Genomic DNA, 23664 nt, shown 5'->3' with positions numbered 1-23664 from the left:
CCGAAATGCCACATCACTTTCTTCAGGGCAGTTCCCTCCCTGCTTGTGGTACTTGGGTCTTTACAGTAAAGTTTCCCTTTCTGTTCAAATCTAGTCAATATTCCATGCTGCTGAGTCTGAGGTGAGATATATTCATGTTTGGTTGCTGGCATTGTAATTGTTTTAAGTTTCCTGGAAAATATTTGGCAATATGTATTGAGAATGTTAAAAATGTTTATATCTGTGTATCTAGTTGTACCTCTTCTAGGAGTGTATCATGTGTAATTTATCAGATTCATATACTTGAATGTTCATCACTGTGCAATTTATGATACTAAATGTTAGGTCGGAGGGAGCCCGGGATCGGATACACGCGGACATGGGATGAGACAATGGACTTCCTCTGGAATTTCTCACAGATCTGGAATCTCTCACGGGTCAGCGTGCCAGACACAGATACCTGCTTCTCCTTGAAGTTCACAGAGATCCCCGCACAAGATACTGACCCATTCCTGAATGTGCCGCCCACCCCCTGCGGCCGAGACTCCCTCAGTTGAATGTGTGATGATCCCTGCTGCGGGCACTTCCTCAGTTCAGGCCCCCGCCCTCACCAAACACCTGAATAAAGAGATGTCCCTCCCTCCCTGAAGTCGCGAAATTCACTGGCCCCACCTTTTGGGCCGGTGGGTCTCGCCCGAGAACGCAAATAAACTTTCCTTTCCTTTCTTTTCTGATTCACTGGACTCTATTTCTTGCGCCGCTTTCCTGGGCCACCTAACATTTGGTGCCTTGAAACCCGGGTGGCGCGAACACCTAGTCTTGCCGTCCCTCCACGGCTTGAGGTGTCCGCCTCTCCCTCCTTGTGGCCCAGGACCCGTCGGGACCTCGTTTCTTCAACTCAGCAGCCTCTTCCCGGTGGCAACATTAGCGGTGAGTCTTGCCCCGCCCCATGCCGCTCCCCCGTGGCCACACACCTGCCGGCGTCTCTGTCCGCAAAACGCGGCCGCGTCAGAGGCTGACCTCCGGACCCTTCCAGGAAGGTTCCTCTGGACCTCAGGAGATAGTGGAGACGTCCCTAACTCCTTTGGTCTACTCCGTCTGTCCGTGGCGTGGTTCAAATCGTTAGGACGCTAACTTTTTGGCCCCGCCACCCGGCCACGGGGAACCGACCATGGGCAATCAAAATTCCAAATCTGACCCGACCACACCTCTAGGGTGTCTGCTCACCAATCTGGCTGAACTGGGCCTGTCGCAGGACCTGCGTCCAAAACGTCTCATTTATTTCTGTAACGTGACATGGCCCCAGTATGAATTGGATAATGGATCTAGATGGCCAAAAAACGGGACATTTGATTTTACCATCCTCACCGACCTCAGTAATTTCTGCCAACGAACCGGGAAATGGCTCGAGATCCCCTACATTCAAGCCTTCCTTTGTTTGCGTTCTCGTCCCACCCTCTGTTCTTCTGTTCTTCCTGCCCCTGGCCCGTGGGAAACCTACTCTTCCTACTGAGATCTCTTCGTTTTCCGCCTTATCTGAACCACCCGGGAATCTTTCCCCTCCGCCCCAGCGCCGTCTGCCCCAGCGCCGTCCGCCCCAGCATCCTCACTCTCCGCACTCTCCACTCCTCCCTCCCTGCTGGACTCTCCTCCAGCCACGCCTTCTCCACCGCCTCCTGATCCCACCTCCCCTCTTCCGCCCGCCCCGCGGCAGCCGGAAACTCAAACCGCCTTTTACAACCCCATGCCCCTGCACTCCGCCGCCGCGCAGTCAGTCCGTCCGCACACTGCCGCAGCCGCTAACGCCATAGCCGCTGCTGGAAACTCCGTCCCGCCCCTGCCTGCCTCCCCAGTAGGCAAAAGGCGTCCACAGGCTCCACCTTCCTTCTGTCCCTGAGCCTTCGTTCTGCCCCGCCTCTGGGAGGTTGCGACTTTAAACCGCAATTGAAAAGCACCTGGTGTCTTTCTCCGCCAACCCCACTGTATGCATCAAAGACTCCCAGTGCCTCTCCCACGCCCACCCAGGCCACCTCTCCTGCGCTCTCCCCTCCCCTTACAGGCCTGCCTTAATAACCTGTACCCCACGCAGTACCCTCTCTGAGTTCTAACTGCCCGCCTTCCACTGCGCTCTGCCGAATCTCCTTCCCCATCCTGCCAACACTTTAAATTCACAACTGTCCGGCCAGTTCCCTTTGCAAGAGATTGCAGCTCAGCTCTTTTCAGACCCTTTTAACAAGCAGCTTCCTTCTCCCCTAGAGCCCAAATCCTGAGAACGTTAGCTCCAGAACAGCCTCTTCCATTCCTGCGCCCATTCTACCCCTGAGGGAAGCAGCGGACTGAGGGCATAGCTGAATCTATGCCCCCACTCTCTAAACCCGACCTTTAAGGTCTTTATTGGTCCTCAAACCCAGGTCCGAGATCAAGTGAAAAATGGCCTTGAAAGTTCTTAATGCCCGTGAGGAGCAGGCACAGTCAGAATGGCAAGCCTGCCTTCCACAGAGGGTAGACCTGCAGACACACCTTGTTGTGGCCCTGTGGTTAACGGCAGCCGCCATGGCCCTGAGGGGGCTGTGAGCGGTGTGGGTGCAACGAAAGGAAAGCCGCCACCGGAGAATGCTTCAAATGCGGAGATGAAGGCCACTGGGCAAAGCAGTGCCCCCCGGTCCCGGGCTCCAGGCAAGCCCTGCCCAGCGTGCGGTCAAAATGGTCACTGGAAGAGTGACTGCCCTGGAAAAGTGGCGGGCCTTCTATGCCTCAGCATGGGGGGGCCGCCCTTCCAGCCATGACCGCTGGCCATGTTGAAACTGGCTGAAGACTGAAGAAGCCCAGCCTCGATGACTCCAATCACCCTCTCATCCTCGCTGAGCCTCGGGTCACAATGAAGGTAGTGGGTCACCTTCCCGGTCGATACGGGGGCTGCCTTCTCTGTCCTGCCCTCCTTTTTAGGGCCCCTTTATCCTTCCAAAATCTCGGACATGGGTATTGACGGCAAATCCACCTGCCTTCTGGCCACCGAACCCCTTCCTTGCCTCCATCATAGCCCTATAACCCACTCGTTCTTAGTCGTGCCTTCATGCCCCGTGCCCCTGTTAGGACGAGATGTCCTCACCATCCTAGCGGCCACTCTGCCCTTCAGCCTCCCTGCTCCTTCCACTCCTGGCCCCCCTCCCTTTGCAGGGACGCCGATTCTCCACTGCCATGCGTCCTGTTATGGGGCCCTGTTGTCCCAGACCACAGTCGCCTAGCTCAGTCTCTGTCTCCGCCTTGAATGCCTTATCTCTTTATCTCCTCCACACTGTCTCCTCCTTTGAACTGAAAACTGCTCTAATCCCCACCCATCCCCCGCCACCCTTCCCAAAGGAAAAAATGCGGCAGTTTTAAAATCCAAGCGGCTAGAGGCCTGGGAACAGGCTGCGCGACCTGCTCCCTCCCTCCCAGCCTTTTCTCCAGCCTCCAGGTCCCTGGCTTCCACTGCTCCTTCCATTTTCCCTTGGATAACAGCGTATTCTAACATTTCCTCCCACTTTCACTGCAATGCCTACCTCTCTCAGGCTCACCGAGTGCCTCCCACCATCCCCGAAGAAGATTCTCCGACACCATCCAGGACCGGATGACCCATCATTCCTCACAGGCTCTTACCTGGCAAGCGACCCTCCAGTTTTGCTCAGGTTTTTCATATTTTCAGGGGAAACAGATACGGAATGATGAGGGAGTCATCAATTCTACTGTCTGGGATGGGAAATCCTCTAGTGTTGCTCTCTATTTACAAACCCTGGACCTACTCCTATGCCCACACTCATCAACACAACTTTCCATCTACTCTCTAACATCAATCCCTCCTCCTCTATATCCTGCTGGATTTCTCTGTCGCTGGCTCGTACCCTCATCATAGCCACTCAATTCCAACCTATTGGACCATCTAACTAAACTCTCTCTAGAAATTAGCAGCTCCTGGACCGGACCTCCTGCCCATGGCCTCAACCAGAAGTCCGGGCTACACCAAGGAGCCCCATCTTCCTGAGCCCTTTTGACCCTTCTTGCTCAACCACCGTCTCCTTACTGATCCCCCTCCCCTGGGTACGTATTTCCCATATCTGCCTTTACCCAGGCAAGTGCTCCGAGAACATGAGAACAGGTTTCTGCCCAAGCCAGAGCCAACCGACCAGGACTCCCAGGACCAGCCCTTCACCCTGGTGACTCGGTCCTCCTTAAGAACCTAATTGCAAGCCTTGGAGCCTACGTGGATGGGACCTCATGCTGTAATCCTCACAGCCCCCACCGCGGCCAAGCTGCTTGGCGACCTGTCCTGGCACTGCCTCTCCAGACTCAAGAGGACCCCGGAGCAGCATGACTTCTATAAATGTGATGTATTGGGCCCCACTAACGTCTGCCTTAACCGCCCTCCCCTCCTCCTTCTCCTCCAGGCCCTGAGCAACCTACACACACCCCACCCTCTTGTGTGGAGGTTCAAGGTCCCTGAAACCCACTATCAGAACGGCAAACAAGTCACCCGGCAGCGAAACCCAGACAGGTCTTTGCTGGCTGCCGTCCCACTCATGACTTCTCCAAGAACCCAAGGGAAAGGTGAATGTCAGCCTCCCATGGCTGGCATTCCCCTTTGGGAACCTGAAACTCCAGAGCCCACCCTGCCCCCACGGATATGCTACCAGACCAGTAATCCGGTAACTGGGGGACGAGTCACGTGGGACTGCACCCAGAACTACACTGCATCCAGCCTCACCAAGGCCAGTCCGGGTACCTTCTTTTGGTGCAATGGCACCTTAAGTAACTGCATAAACTCCTCTGACCCCGGGCCCTGCTTCATCGTCATGGTAGTTCCCCAACTAACCTTATATGGAGAGTCAGAGCTCGCCTGGCTGCTCCCTCCGTCCCGCCGCCGGACTCGCCGGGCTGTCTTCCTCCCTGTCATGTTAGGGGTGAGTATCACTGCCTCAGTAGGCCTCACTGGGGGGCCCTCGGGAACAGTCTGGTCACTGCTCAATACTTTAATGACAAGCTCCAGTTAGCCCTGGAGTCTACTACTGCCTCTTTTAGCCTCCCTACAGCAGCAAGTGACATCAGTAGCCCAAGTAGCCCTACAGAACCAGCGCGCCTTAGACCTTCTGACTGCAGAAAGAGGAGGAACCTGCATATTCCTTCAGGAGGAATGCTGTTATTACATCAATGAGTCTGGAGTAGTGGAGCAAAATGTACAGACCCTGACTAAGCTGAGTGAAGAACTACATGCAGGACACTTCCAGGACAACTCCCCTTTCAGCTGGTTCCAAAGCCCCTTAGCTACCTGGGTCCTGCCCATGATAGGGCCCCTGATTCTCATCTGTGTCTTTTTTCTCCTAGCCCCGTGCCTCCTCAAGTTCATCCGCTCCCGGATCGCAGAGATGTCACGGGTGACTGTGAATCAGCTCCTGCTCCATCCCTACACTCGGCTCCCCTCCGACCCGACTCTGCCTAACCCCGGCCTTTAACCGCCGCCCCCCTCGTCGTCCCTGTTCAGCTGGAAGCAGTCAGAGAGTCGCCAACCCTTATCACAAAAAGGCCGGGATGTTAGGTCGGAGGGAGCCCGGGATCGGATACACGCGGACATGGGATGAGACAATGGACTTCCTCTGGAATTTCTCACAGATCTGGAATCTCTCACGGGTCAGCGTGCCAGACACAGATACCTGCTTCTCCTTGAAGTTCACAGAGATCCCCGCACAAGATACTGACCCATTCCTGAATGTGCCGCCCACCCCCTGCGGCCGAGACTCCCTCAGTTGAATGTGTGATGATCCCTGCTGCGGGCACTTCCTCAGTTCAGGCCCCCGCCCTCACCAAACACCTGAATAAAGAGATGTCCCTCCCTCCCTGAAGTCGCGAAATTCACTGGCCCCACCTTTTGGGCCGGTGGGTCTCGCCCGAGAACGCAAATAAACTTTCCTTTCCTTTCTTTTCTGATTCACTGGACTCTATTTCTTGCGCCGCTTTCCTGGGCCACCTAACACTAAAAAAATCAGAAAACAAGCTAGAAGATCCAATTTGGGGACTAGCTAACTATATTAGGATATGTCAGTATTTTGTAATGTTATACAATTATTGAAATGTTTTAGAAAAATATTTAATGTAGTGACAATCTACTATGTTAGGACATTAAGTGCAAAATCTGTATACAAAATACTATACACATTATGACTCCAATATCATGATTTATATATGTATGTGTATATAATGAATACAAAAAAAGTAAAAGAAAATGCACCCAAGGGTTGAAAATGGTAATTTTTGAGTGAAATATCTATACATGACTTATTTGTATGCTTGTCTATATCTTATAAATTTCCTACAGTGATCATGTATGTAATTAGAAAAATCTTATTATTGAAAATGTGTAAAATAATGTATTATTTTAGTGTTATAAGGAATGAGTTTTTTCTTTGTTACATAAAAAACTTTGGAAAATTCATAATGAGGTATTTATTCCATGCTGTTCAGTGGAATGAAATGTATTCCTTATCATTTCAATGACAGGATGTAACATCCTATAACCAACAGTACTAATCCATCAGCTGTATCAAAATTTAAGTGGAAATATGTTTGTACTTATTCATAGTTGTCTTGTTTTAAAAATAAATCAGCATCTCTTTTAAGAAATGAAGATGAAATACATTACAATAAAATTATTTTATTTTAATGTAAATATAAGTTTACCAGATTTTAATAAAGTAACAATTTAGAGATATAGATGTACGTATACATATATAGGTAGAATATATCCTTTTTAAAGCAGTAAGGCATACTTTATGATATAATATTTTTATCAGAAGTAAAATGTATATAATTCTCAGATATGAAATGAAAGTAATGACTAGAAAGACACTATGACCTGGGACAAGAGTTAACATCTTTACAAGTAGTTTAACTTTTATAAGTGACTTTAGTAACATCATTATACAAATAAGCCATTTAGCTGGCATGTTTTGGCAGGGTGAATCAGTAAGACACTGGTTGAATTTCACGAGTTTCTAAAACTTTACAACCACTGCTTAGCAAGTCTTTGTAGTAAATGTGACGTGTGATAACAGGTACAAGTGAACCACAGTTGCTAATGGCTAAGCACAACAACTTTACTGCCCTTTGGACACTGGGGAGAGCAAGTTTGAGCTCTGATCTCCTGCTGCTCTTCTAAAAGTTTAACATATTCTAAACACCATTAAGTGGAAATAAAAAAATAACAGAACCCTTTATGTAGAAATAAAAAATAACAGAACAAGAACAGATTGGGGAGATGGCATTTCCACCAGTAAAATGTTTCCAAATCAATGCAGTTATCCAGTTTCTGACATTGGCCTTTGAGCAGCCATCATCTATCTTATGCAAAATGTGACAAACATGGCTTTGCTTCATTTTGTTGCAAAGGAAAATTTTTGTTCAGAGCTTTAGAAAAGTCAATTCAGTCCACGTAATTCACTTTCTTCTTAAGTTTCTGAAAAGTAGCTGATGCTTATTTGGTAGAGAAGTGCTGTAGAGGAATGCTTCTCTTGCTCCTTTTTCCACAAGATTACGTCACAGACAGGTTTCAAGTGTGTTACTCAACCTCAACACACAGGGCAGGCTTCTTGGTGGAGGAGTTTCCATTATCAGAGGGGCGGTAGGAAAGCATGCTCATTTTTGTGGATAGACTTGAGTGGGAGTTGGCCTTTGGGGGCATGTATTTCAGAAGCTGGAGAAAATATTTTTTAAATTTTTCCCCAAGAAAGCCATAGAAGAGAGGATTAAGGCAATTGTTAAAATAAGCTATGCAAATAGTGATGGGCATGGCGGTGTCGACAATATCTATGATTTTACAGTCATGTATGATGCCCAGATGAATCAGAACATCCAAGAAAGTGAATATTTGGTGGGGAACCCACGAGAAGAAAAAGGAAAGCACAATTGCCATAATTATCTTGAAAATATCATCGTTTCTTGGCTTGTTCTTCTGAATTTCATACGCCTTCTTTAGGGCTTTCCAAATAAGAGTATAACTTGTAAGAATGACCAGAAAAGGAAGCAAGAAACCCAGTATATTCTTGGTTAGGCCCAGCCCTATGGGGAGGGTTGAATTTTTGAATTCGTAATGGAAAGCACAAACTGTGATATTAGTGTTTTCAATGAAAAATGCATTTCGGTGGATTATAGTTGGCAAACTGGTCAAGGCAGCCAGCAGCCAAATAGTGATGCAGGTGACTTTGGCCACAAGCATTGTGCGTCGAAGGCGGGACTTCATTGGATGAACAATAGCCAGGTAGCGATCAATGCTTAGACATGTGAGTAGAAACACACTGGCATAAAGGTTGAAACTGATACTGGCTGAAGCGATCTTACATAGGTAATTGCCAAAGGGCCAACGGTATTCCATAGCAGTGTAGACGGCCCACAGTGGCAAAGTCAGTAAAAAGCATAAGTCAGCCAGTGCCAAATTCAAAAGAAAAACACTGGCCACAGTCTTCACTTTCATGTAAAAGTAAATGACAATCACCACCAAGCTGTTTCCAAATATTCCCACCACAAAGATGATGCTATATAAAGTAGGGATCATGACAAATATGTAATTGTGCCGTCCAGATTTGGGACAGTCATCTTGGATTCTTTTAATACCATCTTCAGTGGAAGAATTGAGGATCATTTTGACCTCCTGGGTTAATTAATCTCAGATACTAATGCCAAATGTCCTGGAAAGATATAAAAAGGGAAAGATAACAATGGATTAACTTTCAGTTATAAATGAGTATTTTTAGTTATCAATCATAAGTACAGTAACTCAACTTTGGTTTTAGGAAAAAAAACCTAAATCATATTTTCTTGACAAAAACTGAACTAATAAAGTCTAGATTGCACATTAAAGTTAATTTTGAGAGCATATTGCTTTTCAGGGAAGTGATAATATCCTCTAGACCAGCGGTTCTCAACCTGTTTCACAGGGGTCACCTAAGACCATCGGAAAACACATATATAATTACATATTGTTTTTGTGATTAATCACTATGCTTTAATTATGTTCAATTTGTAACAATGAAATTGGGGGTCACCACAACATGAGGAACTGTATTAAAAGGTCGCGGCATTAGGAAGGTTGAGAACCACTGCTCTAGACAAATAGAAGTAGAGTTCTATGTGAATAAAATGATCTAGATCCTTTGTGTGTGTGTTTTTTTTTTCTAGAAGTAAATCCTAGCTTTCAAATTGATTTAAAAACAATCTGAATCTCAGAAAACACTACTGAATTAAATTAGTCATTCAGAAAGACTTGAGTTTTTCTTGAGGTAAGCAAGGCCAATTAATTTGTCTTTAATCTCAGAAGTGTGACACATCTGTACTTATTTTTTAAACAATTTATTTCATCTCATAATTTTTTCTTAGGTATAAAAATGATCAGCATCCCCCCTTAAGTGGTCAGAAGAGCTGTCTCTAGATTTATGAGGAATTGGTGATTGTGGAAATTGATGTAAGAGGGGAGAAGAGGGAGGGAATATTATTCTTCCCATTATTTTTTAGGCCACTACAGGCAGTACCCACATTCTTTAACTTCCAACTCAGTCTTGCATAGGCTCTGAATCTCCTAACTTTTGTATCTGCCAGCCATTTCTGGAATTAACTTTAAGATTAACCATCTGTATAACAAGGATGACAAATGACTAAATTAAATCAGGATTATCAACATGTCTTTTGTGGGGGCTTGAGATAGTAGCAGTTCTTTAGGCCGCTGGGAGGAATCAGATGCTCAGAAAAGGACTCTATAAAGACTTCTGCAAATATTTGCTCCAATATTTTATCTAATCAACAATTAAGCTATCCATTCATGTGATTTAGAAAATCAACCTATTCAGACCTACATAAGAGTCCATCAGAAGACCCTTGGGAGAAAGGCTGATGATGCTGTGAGGGTAACATCACAGGAGGTGGCACAGGCATGCTCTGTGGAGAAGGTCAGCATTGGGCACGGGCAAGGTTGGCCAGGCAGAGCAGTGGGACTGGGTCAAGATCCTATTGCTACACCAGGAGCAGGTCCCTGGGTGAGCATGGCTACACATTTCTCTTATAGCAAAGTGTGCTGGGAAAGATGAGGGACAGGAATAAGACATTACTAGTCTGCCCAGGATAGCTCTGTGTGCCATCCAGGAGAGCTGAACACTAAGGCAGTATGTATCTGGGTGCAAAGTGTTGTTGTAGAAAAGATGAGTGAAGATTTTAAGAGATAACACTGGGATGAAAGGGGTTCTTAAGTGGCTATTCTGTCTCTCTCATAGAGGCAGTTATTTTCCCTATCCAAGTTTCTGGTTCCATAACCTCATTAACTTCTCCTTTTCACTTAGCCTTATGCAATCTAAATCCCCCTTTTCCCTTTTCATTCATAAGGGCTTTGCATTCACAAACAGGCAAATGGTCACCTCCACTGTGGAGCCTTCCTAACTTTTCTGGGCAATTGGCTGTTCCATTTTGAGTGGCTCTGGTATTTTGGATGCAGGTTTTGACACTCCATGATGATGGTCTGTTAATAATGTCTTCTCCACTGGTTTGTCAAGGGTAGGGCCTACCAGCCTAGGCCCTGGCACATTCCAGGAGGCATGTGCTAAATGTCTGATAAAGAAGAGGGTGAGTGCACAAATGAGTGAATGAATAGCATATAACCTAAAAGCTAATAGTATAGAGTACTGAGACTAATTTCTATGGGGTAATGAGATCAATTTACATTCTGCTTCCCAAAGAATCTCATAGAAAATATTCAAAGACGACCTGGGCTTCACCTTGGATGAGAAACCTAAATCAAAACCAAACCCAAACCAAACCAAACCAAAGCACACACACAACAACAATAACAAAAAGCCCTTAGAACTTTTAGAAATCTATAGTTTACCAAACAAAAGATGAAAAGAAAGAATAATTTCAAAGAAACTAGGGCCAGGCTCTCAGGGAGGTAGGACCCATTTCCTCCTCACCCAGGAGGATTTCCTTACACTTTGCTGATTTTCAGTTCATTTTATTATAATTATTAGAATTATGTCAAATTAGAAATATAAATTCATTTTAGTAAACAAATATTCTCTATTAAAAATTAAATGCTACATTAAAGGTTCATGTGCTAGCAATCATTTATTCTTAATGTGGATTAATTTACTTATTTGCTTTCCTAACATCTAGTTGAGATTAGTTGGATTTTGCCTAGGAAAACATTGGAAATGTCAAGGTTAAAGAATTTCAAAGATTAAAAGAAGCTTGGGTGAACTCTACAACTGAAATCAGGGTAGGGGTAATTATTTGCTTCAGCTTGGGCACAAAAGATAGGAAGAAATAAACTTGATGAATCAGGATCCCTTGGGTGCCCTGAGCTTGGGTGCTCTCCTCTTTCTTCTTTCCTCTCTTGGCCCTACTTTGAGGGCATACAACTCAGGCTGAGTTCATTAATTCTGTGTCTAGAGTGAGTGGAATTTTATTGACTAGGCTGGAACTGTAACCATCCTATATAATAAAAGGCTAATATGCAAATCGACCAAACAATGAAACGACCAGTCGCTATGATGTGCACTGACCACCAGGGAGCAGACACTCAATGCAGAAGCTGCTCCCTGGTGGTCAGTGTGCTCAGCCAGAAGCTGAGCTCATGGCTGGTGAGTACAGTGCTGGTGGTGGGAGCCTCTCCTGCCTCTGTGGCAGCACTAAGGATGTCCAACTGACAGCTTAGGTCCGCTCCCTGTGGGCTCCCGGACTGGGAGAGGGCACAGGCCAGGCTGAGGTACCTCCCTCCTCCAAGTGCACGGATTTTGTGCACCAGGCCTCTAGTCACTTATAAAAGAATTTCCCTGGGAAAAAGTTTGTGTTTGAGAGGAATAATTTATAAACATAGCTTTGGACCCCAGTCTGAGGTCAGCTTCTCCTTCAGTTCCCATCAATTCAGATGGACTGATATTTAATATGTGAATGGCTGTTCTGAACAGCGAGGGGAGCATCCCTGGAGATTTTGGTGAGGATTTGTAATTTTAATGAGTTTTTACTTGAGAAACTCTGGACATAGCATTGAACATATTAATTAGAAGAGAAGTTTACATAAATATTTATATAAGTAATGACCAGGCTTCCTACTTAGCAAGGGAACAAGTTGCCTTACGCTTAGGGGTGGAGGAAAGAGGAGATGAATTTTGAGTGATGGAAACAGCAGAGGGAAATAGCAGGAAGAAAGGCAGAGAAGCAGAAAATGCAAATAGTGCTTTCAGTGGGCAGTTATTCATTCATCATCTTATATTCACTGAACACCTATTATGTGCTGGGTGAATAAAGTCACATTCTCCACCATTTGAGTCTAGCTAGATGCATAGGAGCCTTAAACACAGAATTATCCAATGTGTTGAATATTTAACCATATAAGAGGCTTATGGAATGTTCTGTATTTACTATTGACCCAACCTGGTGGTGGTGGTGGTGGGGGGGCAGGGGTGTGGTCAGGGATGCTTCCCACAGAAGATGGTACTTGGACTTCAGAGGATGTATGGCAAACAGAGTGGTTAGAACTTAAAGGCAACCAGCTGGCCAGCCAAGGTGGAGTAGAGAGTGTGCCATCATTTTAACTTTTCCCTTCTTACAAATGCCTGCAGCAGCATCTATGGGAAACAGCTCTTGCAATTTAAAGATATTGCACAATCCTCTGGGCAAGGGTTTGGGGTGTGATGTGCACTGGATGGGAAGGTGACATAGGCCCTACTCATCTAAGAAACAAGAAAAATCATTCTCTGGTCTGCACAGTTTTTTTGTTTGTTTTTGTGGTTGTTGCGGTGGTTGTATTTTTAGCATAATCATTTGTAGTGATTGCCCATTTCTTTTTTTCTTCCTTCTTTTAACTTTTGGCCCCCTTCACCCATTTCTCCCACTGATTTGCTTCCCTAGCTGAGGGCTCTCAGGAAAGAGGCTAAAATGGAAGTCATGCTTGGAAGCCATCTTAGGTTGATGCTAATGGTGGGGAAAAGTGGCTTCTTTTCTCTTTGAAGCTGAAAGGATGCTGTGTTGGTGAGCTGATGGAGAGAGATGTGTTCTACTAGGAAACAAATTTGTGAGTCCTAGAAAACAGCTACATTTTGTTCATCCTGTTTCTTCTCCCAGTCTGGGATAGGCAGGTAGGGTACTGATAAAAACACAGGAGGGTCCACTTCTCCCTCTTTTGGGAGAAGCTTTTTACCCATTTTCTTTTGAAGGAAAGAAGATAGGATTTGGAGGCAAAGTACTTGTAATGGAATCTTCCTTTGTCACTTACAAATGTCACCCCATATCTCTGAACATGAGCCTCATTTTCCTCATCTATAAGAAATAGGAACAGTGATCCCAATGCACATGATGGTTGCAGGGATTAAATGAGGTAATGAGAAAGCACTGGGCATATCTTTTAAATAGTGTTTAATAAATGTGTTTTTTGGAATTGTTGCTGTTATTTTTTGAATGCAAGACAAATGCTGATTCAGCTATGGGTCAAGAAAGCATGAGCGATTTTTAAAAAGGGGGTTTGTTATTTATAAACTCTTTCTCTTGCCATTAAAAGGCTAAAAATACAAAGCTGTTGTTCTTTCAAAGTATGAGTAAAAAATAATCATAAGCAGCTGAATAAATTTGCAATGAGTCAGGTGGGAACTTTCAGTCTGTTGCAAACACAAGGTTGGCTCATCATGGCCACACCACCCACTGCTTGCTTTTGGAGGAGTTACCTGGAATTTCTTGACAGCTTCTCTGGCTTTTAAAAACAAGCATAAGGAAGGAGATCTAAAAGAAAATTCTAAGAATATTTCCTCAAGACTTTTGATAAGAATATTAATACCTTCTTCAGCTTTTAGGCAAGCCAAAACCAATCTAATTAAATTGTTCATTACAAGCTCCTTTTTTAAAAATGAGGTTGCAATCTAAAGAAAAAAAATACCCATAGTTTTCTATGATAATAAGGAGAAAACTAAAAGACCAAGTAATTATATTTTGGAATAATCTTCTATCAAAGTATCTTTCTTAAATTCAAAAAGAATAGCGGAGTGTTTGGAAGTCATTTGCTTATAGTGCTAGAAAGCTCAATAAACCATCCCATTCAATTCATTCTCTTTATTGCTCTTGTTTTATAATTCAGACTTTAGAAAGCAACTGCTTCTGCTCCTGTGTTCCCAGTCCTCTTCCCCCCCCCTACCCCCCCCACCCCCGCCATGCCTGTCCCAAGTAATGAATGAGGCATTCTACAGGCCACAATTGCTAGTCACTATCTATTTGTGAATTGATTAAATCATAAAAGTTAACACTAAAATTTTGAGGGTTTCTACTCCCTACCCCCCAAATATACTTGGTCTTATTTTTAAACCTTCTGTTCTTATTTTATGAGGTCTATTTCTATCCTGATTTCCTTAAACATTTTGAACATTTGTATGTTAGGAGGCCCTATCCAATTGCTTTATTATTTGTGGCTTCTTCAGGGACAAATTCTATTTGTTTTATCTGTGGAGGCCTTTCTTTTTCAACAAATGAAAATGGTGGCACCTATGGACTCTCTCAGTCAACAGCAGCTGCTCTATCCACCTTCGAAGCCATTCGCCTGTGCCCTCCACATAAGCTAATTATAGTATAGTGATGGTGTCCTCCCCCACCCCCATTTAAAAATTTAACTGTTTACTCAAATGAATGTTTTCCTGGCATAGCATTTGGATAGTTACTGTGACCCTTAGTTGATGAGGTCAAGGTTATAGGTTTGGACTCTATCTAGATTAGCTGGTTTCACTCCATTTATGGGAAAAGACTGTGAGTCTCTTAGGTATCCCCTTTTATTGATTGGTAATACTAAGTGACAGAGTAAAGGCAGATTGGTTCATGACTGTACATCAAAATGAAAAGCATACACTGCAATCTACACTAATAAAAGAGAAACATGCAAATTGGTGTCACTCCACTATGCCCACCAGCCAATCAGGGCGACTATGCAAATTAACCCAACAAAGATGGCAGTTAATTTGCATACACAGGTGTGGAGTGAAGCCTGAAGGCTCTGGCTGGAGTGAAGACTGAAGACTGACGACTGCAGAGGCTTGCCTCATTGTGGCCGGAGGGGAAAAGCCTAGCCTCAAGGCCTGGCTTCTCTGCTGCGGCCGGACCAAAGGCCTGGGTCCCGGGTGCCGGAGAAAAATCGGTGCCGGCAGACAGGGGAAGGAAGGCCTATTGTGTGAATATTCATGCAAGGGGCTTCTATTTAGACAATAAATGACATTATTGTATGAAAAAGGTGGCACAATATGTTATTGTTAAAATAACTCCTACAAAATGAACCTATTCTCAGATTCTTTGTAGGGAAAATACAACTTTTTAAAGTTCAGCAATCAGTTAAGGTGGTTCAGTTGCCCAGATAAAACATAGACATGAAGGTAGAGAATTATAAAAGAATGTTATAATAATCTTATTTAGAATACTATTTTGAAGTATTATATTAAGTTAATGTTCTGAAGAGCTAAATGAACTTTTGTTCTAAGAAAATGAATTCTGTAAGGGTAATTTTATTTGATTTATTTATAATTAAATTTTTTTCAAATAGTTTTGTACATATTACATTCTTTGCTTTTTTATTTTTTATACTAAAGTGCTGTAAACACTGAGAAACAGCAGAACAGCCAGATAGAGAATGCACTGGACTAGTGTCCTGTTGAAATGTCTGCTCATTCTAACCAGTGCACATCATGTGCAGGTAACTTGATCTCTTATTTTGATATCCTTTAGATATTAAGAAAGATGTTTAGAATGAGAATAACAACACTTGTTCTCACCTCTATTTCATAGAATGTTAAAGGTAAAAAAGTGAGGTCTTTGAAAAACATAAAAGTACTGAAAATACAATCTTTCTACAATTGAAGAGTAAGTAAAATGAATTTAATGAGAGAAAATTCAGAACTTCAAATGACTAATAAAATTTTTTCACTCAAAAATTCAGATAAAAAATTGGGTTGATACAACTGACATATAAGTATTACATTAGTTTCAGGTGCACAACATAATAATTTGATATTCATATATATTGTGAAATGACCACAATAAGTCTAGTTAACATCCATCACATACATAGATTTTTTCTTATGTTGAAAACTTTTAAGATCTACTTTCTTAGCAATACTCAAATATACAATGCAGTATTATTAACTATAGTCACCATGCTGTATATCACCCAGCACTTATTTATTTTATAACTGGAGGCTTGTATCTTTTGATTCTCCTTTGTGCCGTTTTATTCCTTTTGTATCTTTTGACTCATCCATTTTGCCTGTTACCCCTGCCCCCTGCCTCCCCTCTAGTGACCACCAATCTGTTCTCTGTATTTATGAACAGTAGACATATTTTCATTTTTATAATCTACTGCTTTTATTTCAGAACTAGAGGCCCAGTGCACAAAAATTTGTGCACTCGGGGGGCAGGGGGAGGGGGGTCCCCCAGCCCGGCCTGTGCCCTCTCGCAGTCTGGGACCCCTCGGGAGATAATGACCTGCTGGCTTAGGCCTGCTCCTGGGTGGCAGAGGGCAGGCCCAATACCTAAGTGCAGCCCCTGGTCAGGCTCAGAGCAGGGCCGATTGGGGAGTTGGGGCACCGCCCTGTCATGCACAGAGCAGGGCGGATTGGGAGGTTGCAATGCCACCCTCAGTCACGCTCAGGGTAGGGCCGGTTGGGGGGTTGGGGCACCGCCCCCTGTCACACTCAAGGCAGGGTCGATGGGGAGGTTGCGACGCCACCCCCTGTCACACACAGAGCAGGGCCCATCAGGGGGTTGGGGTGTCGCCACTGTCACACTCGGTGCAGGGTCGATGGAGAGGTTATGGCTCTACCCTATCACACACAGAGCAGGGCTCGTGGGGGGGGAGGGGTTGGGGCGCCGCACCCTGTCACACACAGAGCAGCAGGGCAATCAGGGGGTTGGGGAGCTCCCCCCTATCAGGCACAGAGCAGGGCTGATCAGGGGGTTGGGGTGCCTTCCCCTGTCACGAACAGAGCAGGGTGGATAGGGAGGCTGTGGCCCCGCCCCCTGTCACACACAGAGCCGCAGGGCTATCAGGGGCTTTGGGCGCTGCCCCCTGTCACGATGATCCCGGTGCCGGGAGGCATATTACCCTTTTACTATATAGAATATCAGCCTGGAGCATGGGTGGGGGCCGGCTGGTTTGCCCTGAAGGGTGTCCTGGATCAGGGTGGGGGTCCCCACTGGGGTGCCTGGCCAGTCTGGGTGAGGGGCTGAGGGCTGTTTCCCGGCTGGTGAGTGACTAAAGCTTCCAACCGCTCCTTGTTTTCTATTCTTTTTTTTTTTTTTTTTTTTTTTTTTTTTTTTTTTTTTTTTTTATTCTGGGCCAGGTTTAGCTCTGAGGCCTCACTGCTGAAAACATCGATACAATGTTTTGGTCCGGCTGGATTTCAGTCTGGCTGGTTTCTGGTGTTTTGTTTAGCTTCTTATTTGCAACATAGTACATAGTTGCTTAGAGTTGCAGTTGAGAGGCCGGCAAGTGAGGCGGGGAACGTTGGAGTCCGCAGCAAGCAAGCCTCCCTGTTTGCTTCAGTGCCTGGCTGCCGGCCGCCATCTTGGCTGACAGTTAATTTGCATATACTCACTGATTAGCCAATGAAAAGGGTAGCGGTCATATGCCAATTACCATGTTTCTCTTTTATTAGTGTAGATAATAATGAGGCACTTGATTAATGTCAAAAGAAAGGTAAAACTGTAGATATTGTATAGCTTCTACATTTAATATTTATGACAGCAATTGTTTGTGTACAAAGTGGGGCCCTCAGGCTAACTCTGGCTAATAGACATATTTTCTTTAAAACAAAAATTTATATATTTTTATTGGTTTCAGAGAGAAAGAGAGAGGGAGAGAGAGATAGAAACATCCATGATGAGAGAATCACTGATCAGCACACCCAGGCATGTGACCTGACCAGGAATCAAACTGTGACCTCCTGGTTCATAGGTTGACACTCAACCACTGAATCACACTGGTTGGGCCAGATATATTTTCTTTGGCCCAAATGCATTTAGAGCTTTGGAATTTTAATCCTCTATAGATCACTACTCCCCACCACTCTATGTTTCCCGATGCTTTAGGTAAGTGCTTTTTATTTTATTTTATTTTTTTAAAATATATTTTTATTGATTTTTTACAGAGAGGAAGGGAGAGAGATAGAGAGTCAGAAACATCGATGAGAGAGAAACATCGATCAGCTGCCTCCTGCACATTCCCCACCGGGGATGTGCCCAGAACCCAGGTACATGCCCTTGGCCGGAATCGAACCCGGGACCCTTCAGTCCACAGGCTGACGCTCTATCCACTGAGCCAAACCGGTTTCGGCTAGGTAAGTGCTTTTTAGAAAAAATCTAATGTGAGGCACATGTAATTTAAATTTCCCTTGTAGCTACATTAAAAGTTAAAAGGAAACAGGTGAAATTAATTTGAATAATATATTTTATTTAACCCTATATTTCAATATGTAGTCAATATAAAATTATTGATATTTTCCATTCTTTTTTTTAATACCAAATCTTCAAAATGCAGAGTATAACCTGTGTTTCCAGCATATCTCAGTTGAAACTAGCCACACTTCAAGTGCCCACCCACCACTTGGGGCCACCTCATTGGACATGCAACATTAGGTGCTTAAGTCACATACCCAGCCCTTCTAGCAACAGGAGCATTACCATCACCTGGGAATTCCTTAGGAACACAAGTCTCAGGCCCCATCCCAGGCCCACTAAATCAGAGACCCTGTGGGTGGGGTCCAGAAATCTGTGGTGCTGGAAGTGGAACAGCTAAAAAGTACCAGAAAGAGGTGGAATGGCTCAGAGAGGGGGCTGACAGGACAGGCACTGCTCATAAGCAACTTGGACCGGACCATTTTGCCAGCTCTAACCATTCTCTTGAATGCCTATATAATTTTAAAACATTAAATTACAATGATATTACACCACTTATTGTAACAAAGAGTCTAGACCATTCTATTTCCTATTTATTAGCACTCCATTTTCTTGTGTTTTCTAATTAAATAGCCTGTGATAAGAGGCATGGATACTAGGTATAGTAAAAGGTAAACAACACTTTGCCAACTGAAAAAATACGATGAAATACTTGTGACTGCTGTTTTTTGTGAAAATTTCATTAGCAATAAATGAGTTACCAGATGTCACACATCAAATTTGAAATTAAAATATATTCCCAGTATTTGTGTGCAGTTTGAGCAGGAGGGAAAAATGTACTGTTTCCAAGAGAGCTATATGAGATAATGCACCACTTCTATCCTTGACTGCTGTTTCTGCTCTAAATGTAAAATAAAATGTACCCCTTGGTTTGAAAAGTGGGAATAGAGCCTTTTGCAAGGGCTACTTAGTGAAATAGCACATTACTCATACAGCAGCAACTCTGTAACGGCAAGGAGAATATTTTTGAACATTCTGTGCCACATCAAGACCACCATCTCCTCTTGTTTTTAACTTTGCTATAGCAATTTCTCCTCTTCACACCTTCACTTTCAGCAAGCGATTTCTACTTGTATTACCCACAAAAAACACTGTTCTATCAGCAACTGTGGATGTCAAATCCACTCTTCCTGAACTTGCTGTAACAAACCTGGTAGTGTTTCCTCTCCCCATGAGATATGAAACTTTCCTTATATTGCTCTAGCTAGCTAGCTGAGCTGACTGTCCTTGTCCTCAGCCACATGCCTCCACATGCCTCAGCCACATGCCTCCACAACATGGTTAGAAGGGAATCCACAGTAGGAAATAGGACAGCACAAGTTCATGTGAGCCAGCAGAAGTTTCAAATGACAAGCTGGTGTGATAGAAATATCTAGCACCCTCTAGTTTTTATGAATAAATAGTTTTGGCTGATGAAGGCTCATATTCCTTTGCAATTTCAAAATCTCCAGTTACTCAGTTCCAGCTGGAAACCATGGCTGTTAGAAACTTTATTTATTTCTTGTCAATTAATTTTATTCTTAGGTGAAGCTTATAAGTAAAATTAAGAGGGTGAAAGTGAATTGTTAGTATCAAGCTTCCTCTTGGAGAAATATTTTCATTGAATTTCTTTACACACAGAAATCCCCAAAGCATTTAGAAGTTCATTTCTGGATCATTAACAACTCATGGGGGTTTGAGGGGAATGGTGTTTCAGGAGCTACTACCCTTTGTCTTAAAGGAAAAGGCACCTTGAAATGATTATCAATGCCAATGTGGGAAATGCCAACTTAAAATTTTCAGCCACTTAACTTCAGCACAAAGTGACAAGTGTTCAAATAAGCTTATTTAATGTGCAATTGTTTTATACTCCTCTTTTTATGGTATCTGATGCACAAAGAGGACTTAAAATAGTGGCTCTATATTAACATTAGTAACGTTTATGATTTATGATTGATTGAATGCTCACCATGTGCCCAGTATTGTGATAATCGCTTTTATTTCTATAAGACCTCAAGAGATATGGACAGACTGTGTCTCCCCACAACTCATAGGTTGAACCCTTAATCACGAAGATGACTATATTTGTCAATAGGGCCATTAAAGAGGTAATTAAGGTTAAATGAGGTCATACGATTGGAACCCTAATCCAATATGATGGGTGGAAAGCCCCATGAATGTGCTTGCAGTATGAAGAAAAGCCATAGGAGCACAGGAAGAAGGGGACCATCTGCAAAGTGAGGGAAAGAGGTTTCACAGAAACCAACCCTGCCAGCACCTGAACTTCTACCCTGCAGAACTGTGAAAAAATTAATGTCTGTTGTTTAAGCCACCCAGTTCCAGTCTCTGATATGTTATGGCAGTCCAAGCAAACTAACATGAGGCCTGTGAGGGAAGGCCTCATTATTTCCATTTTTCAGGTGAGGAAACAGGTTTAGAGAGCAGGTCCTTACATTTCTCACATTCTAAAGTTTCCAGGCTCAGTTATTTATTTATTTATTTATTTATTTATTTATTTATTTATTTATTTATTTTTTATTGATTTCAGAGAGGAAGAGAGAGGGAGAGAACCATAGAAACATCAATGATAAGAGAGAATCATTGATTAGCTGCTTCCCGCACACCCCCTACTGGGGATTGAGCCCACAACCTGGGCATGTGCCCTTGACTGGAATTGAACCCGGCACCCTTCAGTCCTCAGACTGATGCTCTATCCATTGAGCTAAACCAGCTAGGGCTCAGTTGTAGTTCAATGCTTCTCAATTGGAGGTAAATTTGCTCTTCAGGGGTATTTGGCAATGTTTGGAAACATTTATGGTTCTCACAATAGGCAGAGGTAGGAAACTGTTGCTGGCATCTAGTGGGCAGACAGCAGGGATACTGCAAATCAACCGAGAAAGCACAGGACAGGACCCTGCAACTAGGAATTATCTGGCCTAAGATGGCAGCAGTGCTACTGTTGAGAAACCTAGGTCTAGTTCCTACTTTTTTTTTCAACTTTTGATAATCTGTAATTCTTATATTTTATGGAATAAGTTAACTCTATATTTTATTGGTGATGTTTGTTTCGTGTATCATATTCATATCTTCCCAGGGAAACTATAGATCCTTCAAAGGATAAAATCCTATTAGGTAACCTCCAAATACCCAAGGTCATGTTGAATACTTAGAAGGAATTCTGAAATTGATCTGTTGTGTCAGATCATTCTAGAAATTACCCTCTTTGGCCATTTCCCAGAGCTCCGGCATTCTGCACAAGTACACTGGAAGGGAGCATTGGAGGTTACAAGGTAAGGTCTTCAAGAAATTTGATGCTTATAGTGGCCCCAAGGCTGCCTCTGGAGGGAGGAAGCCACCCAGTCTAAAGTCAAACCCTGCCCTCTGGTGGCATCAATGCCAAGGATACTGCCAACTGGGAATCTGACTGAGAGCCAGAGGGAGTCAGTCTGTAATTAGGTTCTAAACTGACTGCAATATTTGAATGTAAATTCAACTTTGCATTCATTCATCTTAGGCCCTTTTTCTCTGTGGGACAACACATTAAATGTAGCCTGTCATCAATGCTCTCGTTAGAATTAAGCTAAGTAGAGAAAAGTGAGAGACAAAGAGGATAAACATGAGTAGTTACAAATGATAATTTCTGCAAGTTTGGCAACCAGAGTTTCAGTTACTTGGTTTGAGTCTGTGCCTTACCTCCTCTACCCAGCTGCTTTACTGATCCATAAAGACACTGAATCGTTGTTTTTGCAGTCAAAGGAGAGCATTTGTGGAAAGGGGCCTCTAGAGGAGCAATTAATAGATTCTGTGGCCAACATTTGAGTTGTTCATTGGTTCCTGTAGTGTTTTCCCTACAACTTTCTTATAGAGTGGTTCTAGAAGAAAACACTATTGTGTTTGAAATACCAGCTAAATCTGTGGAAATTATCCTTTCCTCTTTTTCCATTAAGAACTCTCTTCTCTTACTAGGAAAATACCACTGTACTTATTATCACAGAGTGCAGCCTTTTCTGTATACTGATGCCAAGTGAGCAACATTTTAGTGAGGCATTGAAGTCATGATATGCAACTCCACTGAAGACAAACAAGGTCATTTAGAAGGTCTTTTCATTGAGGACATCAGAACTTTCAAAAGATACAGGTAGCCTTTCCTGGATAATTGGGATAAGACAGAAATAAAGAAAAAAGTCAATAAAGTAGAAAAATAAGCCATCAGATGGAAGCACTCAGAATTAAGAGTGAAATATATGGTGAATCTTTAAAGTGGGTGAAAGAATGTCAAATCTTTTTTTTTCCCTTAGATTTATTTATTTATTTTTTGAGAGAGAGAGAGAGAGAGAGAGAGAGAGAGACAGGGGAGGGGAGAGAGAGAGAAAAACATCTGTGGGTTGCCTCCCACACATGTCTCTACTGGGGATCAAACCCCAAACCCCCAATCAGGAATCAAACCAGTGACTTTTCAGTATACAGGATGATGCTCAAACAACTGAGCCATACTGGCCAAGACCTAATGTCAAATCTTAATATATAAAACCAGAAACAATGAGTAAGAAAGCAACATAATTTAATAAGTCAAGAGTAGAAGTCAGTTGATCACAGGATATATAAGGGGGAAAAATAACTTAGAACAAACACTAGTCTAGAACTTGGGGTGGGTTTTTTTTGTCTCTCTAGAAATTGAGATCTTAGGCAAATCGTTAAACCTTCCCTGAACTCTGATCTGACAAATAAGAATGAAACTCTACGGCTCGTGCCTGCCCTTGGAAGAATGTTGCAAGATTATATGTTTAAAATAATTTTCTTGAAAGACAGTATATTATACCCATTCAATATAGACTAGATATAATAAAAAATAAGTTTAATACATGGCTGAAGTGGAAAGCTAATCTATATGTCAAGAAGTATATATTGAGCACTTATAATCTTAAAGGAAACATTAATCAATGTTAGCAAAGTCTATTGGCAGGCAGGTATTACCGAAAATGATCCATAAGCTTTGAAATCACAAAGATCAGTTTAGGTCCTGGCTCCACCTCTGAGTAATCTTGTAACTGGCTAATTTATTCACCATCTTTGAGCATTAGTTTCCTCATCCTTAAAGTGGACTGAAAACTTACTGTATACTGTTAACATGAGGGTTAAATAAAACAAGGGGGGGAAGATTGCCATATATTAAACACTCAATAAATCTAATACCTAATATTATTTTTATTTATTATTATTGTC

The 23664-nt window shown here is 43.3% G+C and overlaps 1 protein-coding gene and 1 long non-coding RNA gene across 2 annotated transcripts in view; one reads left to right on the top strand and one right to left on the bottom strand.

Moving 5' to 3' along the window:
- The first annotated feature begins 3849 nt into the window (after positions 1-3849).
- Positions 3850-5937, top strand: LOC139003728 (uncharacterized). The gene is made up of 2 exons (XR_011470293.1): positions 3850-4916; positions 5035-5937. It is a non-coding gene; the product is annotated as an uncharacterized lncRNA (long non-coding RNA).
- A 755-nt stretch (positions 5938-6692) lies between these two features.
- AGTR1 (angiotensin II receptor type 1) overlaps positions 6693-23664 on the bottom strand; it is a 49611-nt gene continuing 32639 nt past the window's right edge. Inside the window, exon 2 of the mRNA XM_070403487.1 lies at positions 6693-8690. Coding sequence (XP_070259588.1) covers positions 7565-8644 — 1080 coding nt within the window. The 5' untranslated portion in view covers positions 8645-8690 and the 3' untranslated portion in view covers positions 6693-7564. The remainder of the gene's footprint in view (positions 8691-23664) is intronic.

Source organism: Myotis yumanensis, unplaced genomic scaffold (assembly GCF_028538775.1).
Source record: "Myotis yumanensis isolate MYYU_CA2020_CCGP unplaced genomic scaffold, mMyoYum1.0.hap1 SCAF_2, whole genome shotgun sequence".
Lineage (NCBI taxonomy): Eukaryota > Metazoa > Chordata > Mammalia > Chiroptera > Vespertilionidae > Myotis > Myotis yumanensis.
Note: the sequence above shows the minus strand (reverse complement) of the source record. Positions and strands in the feature narration are given on the sequence as shown.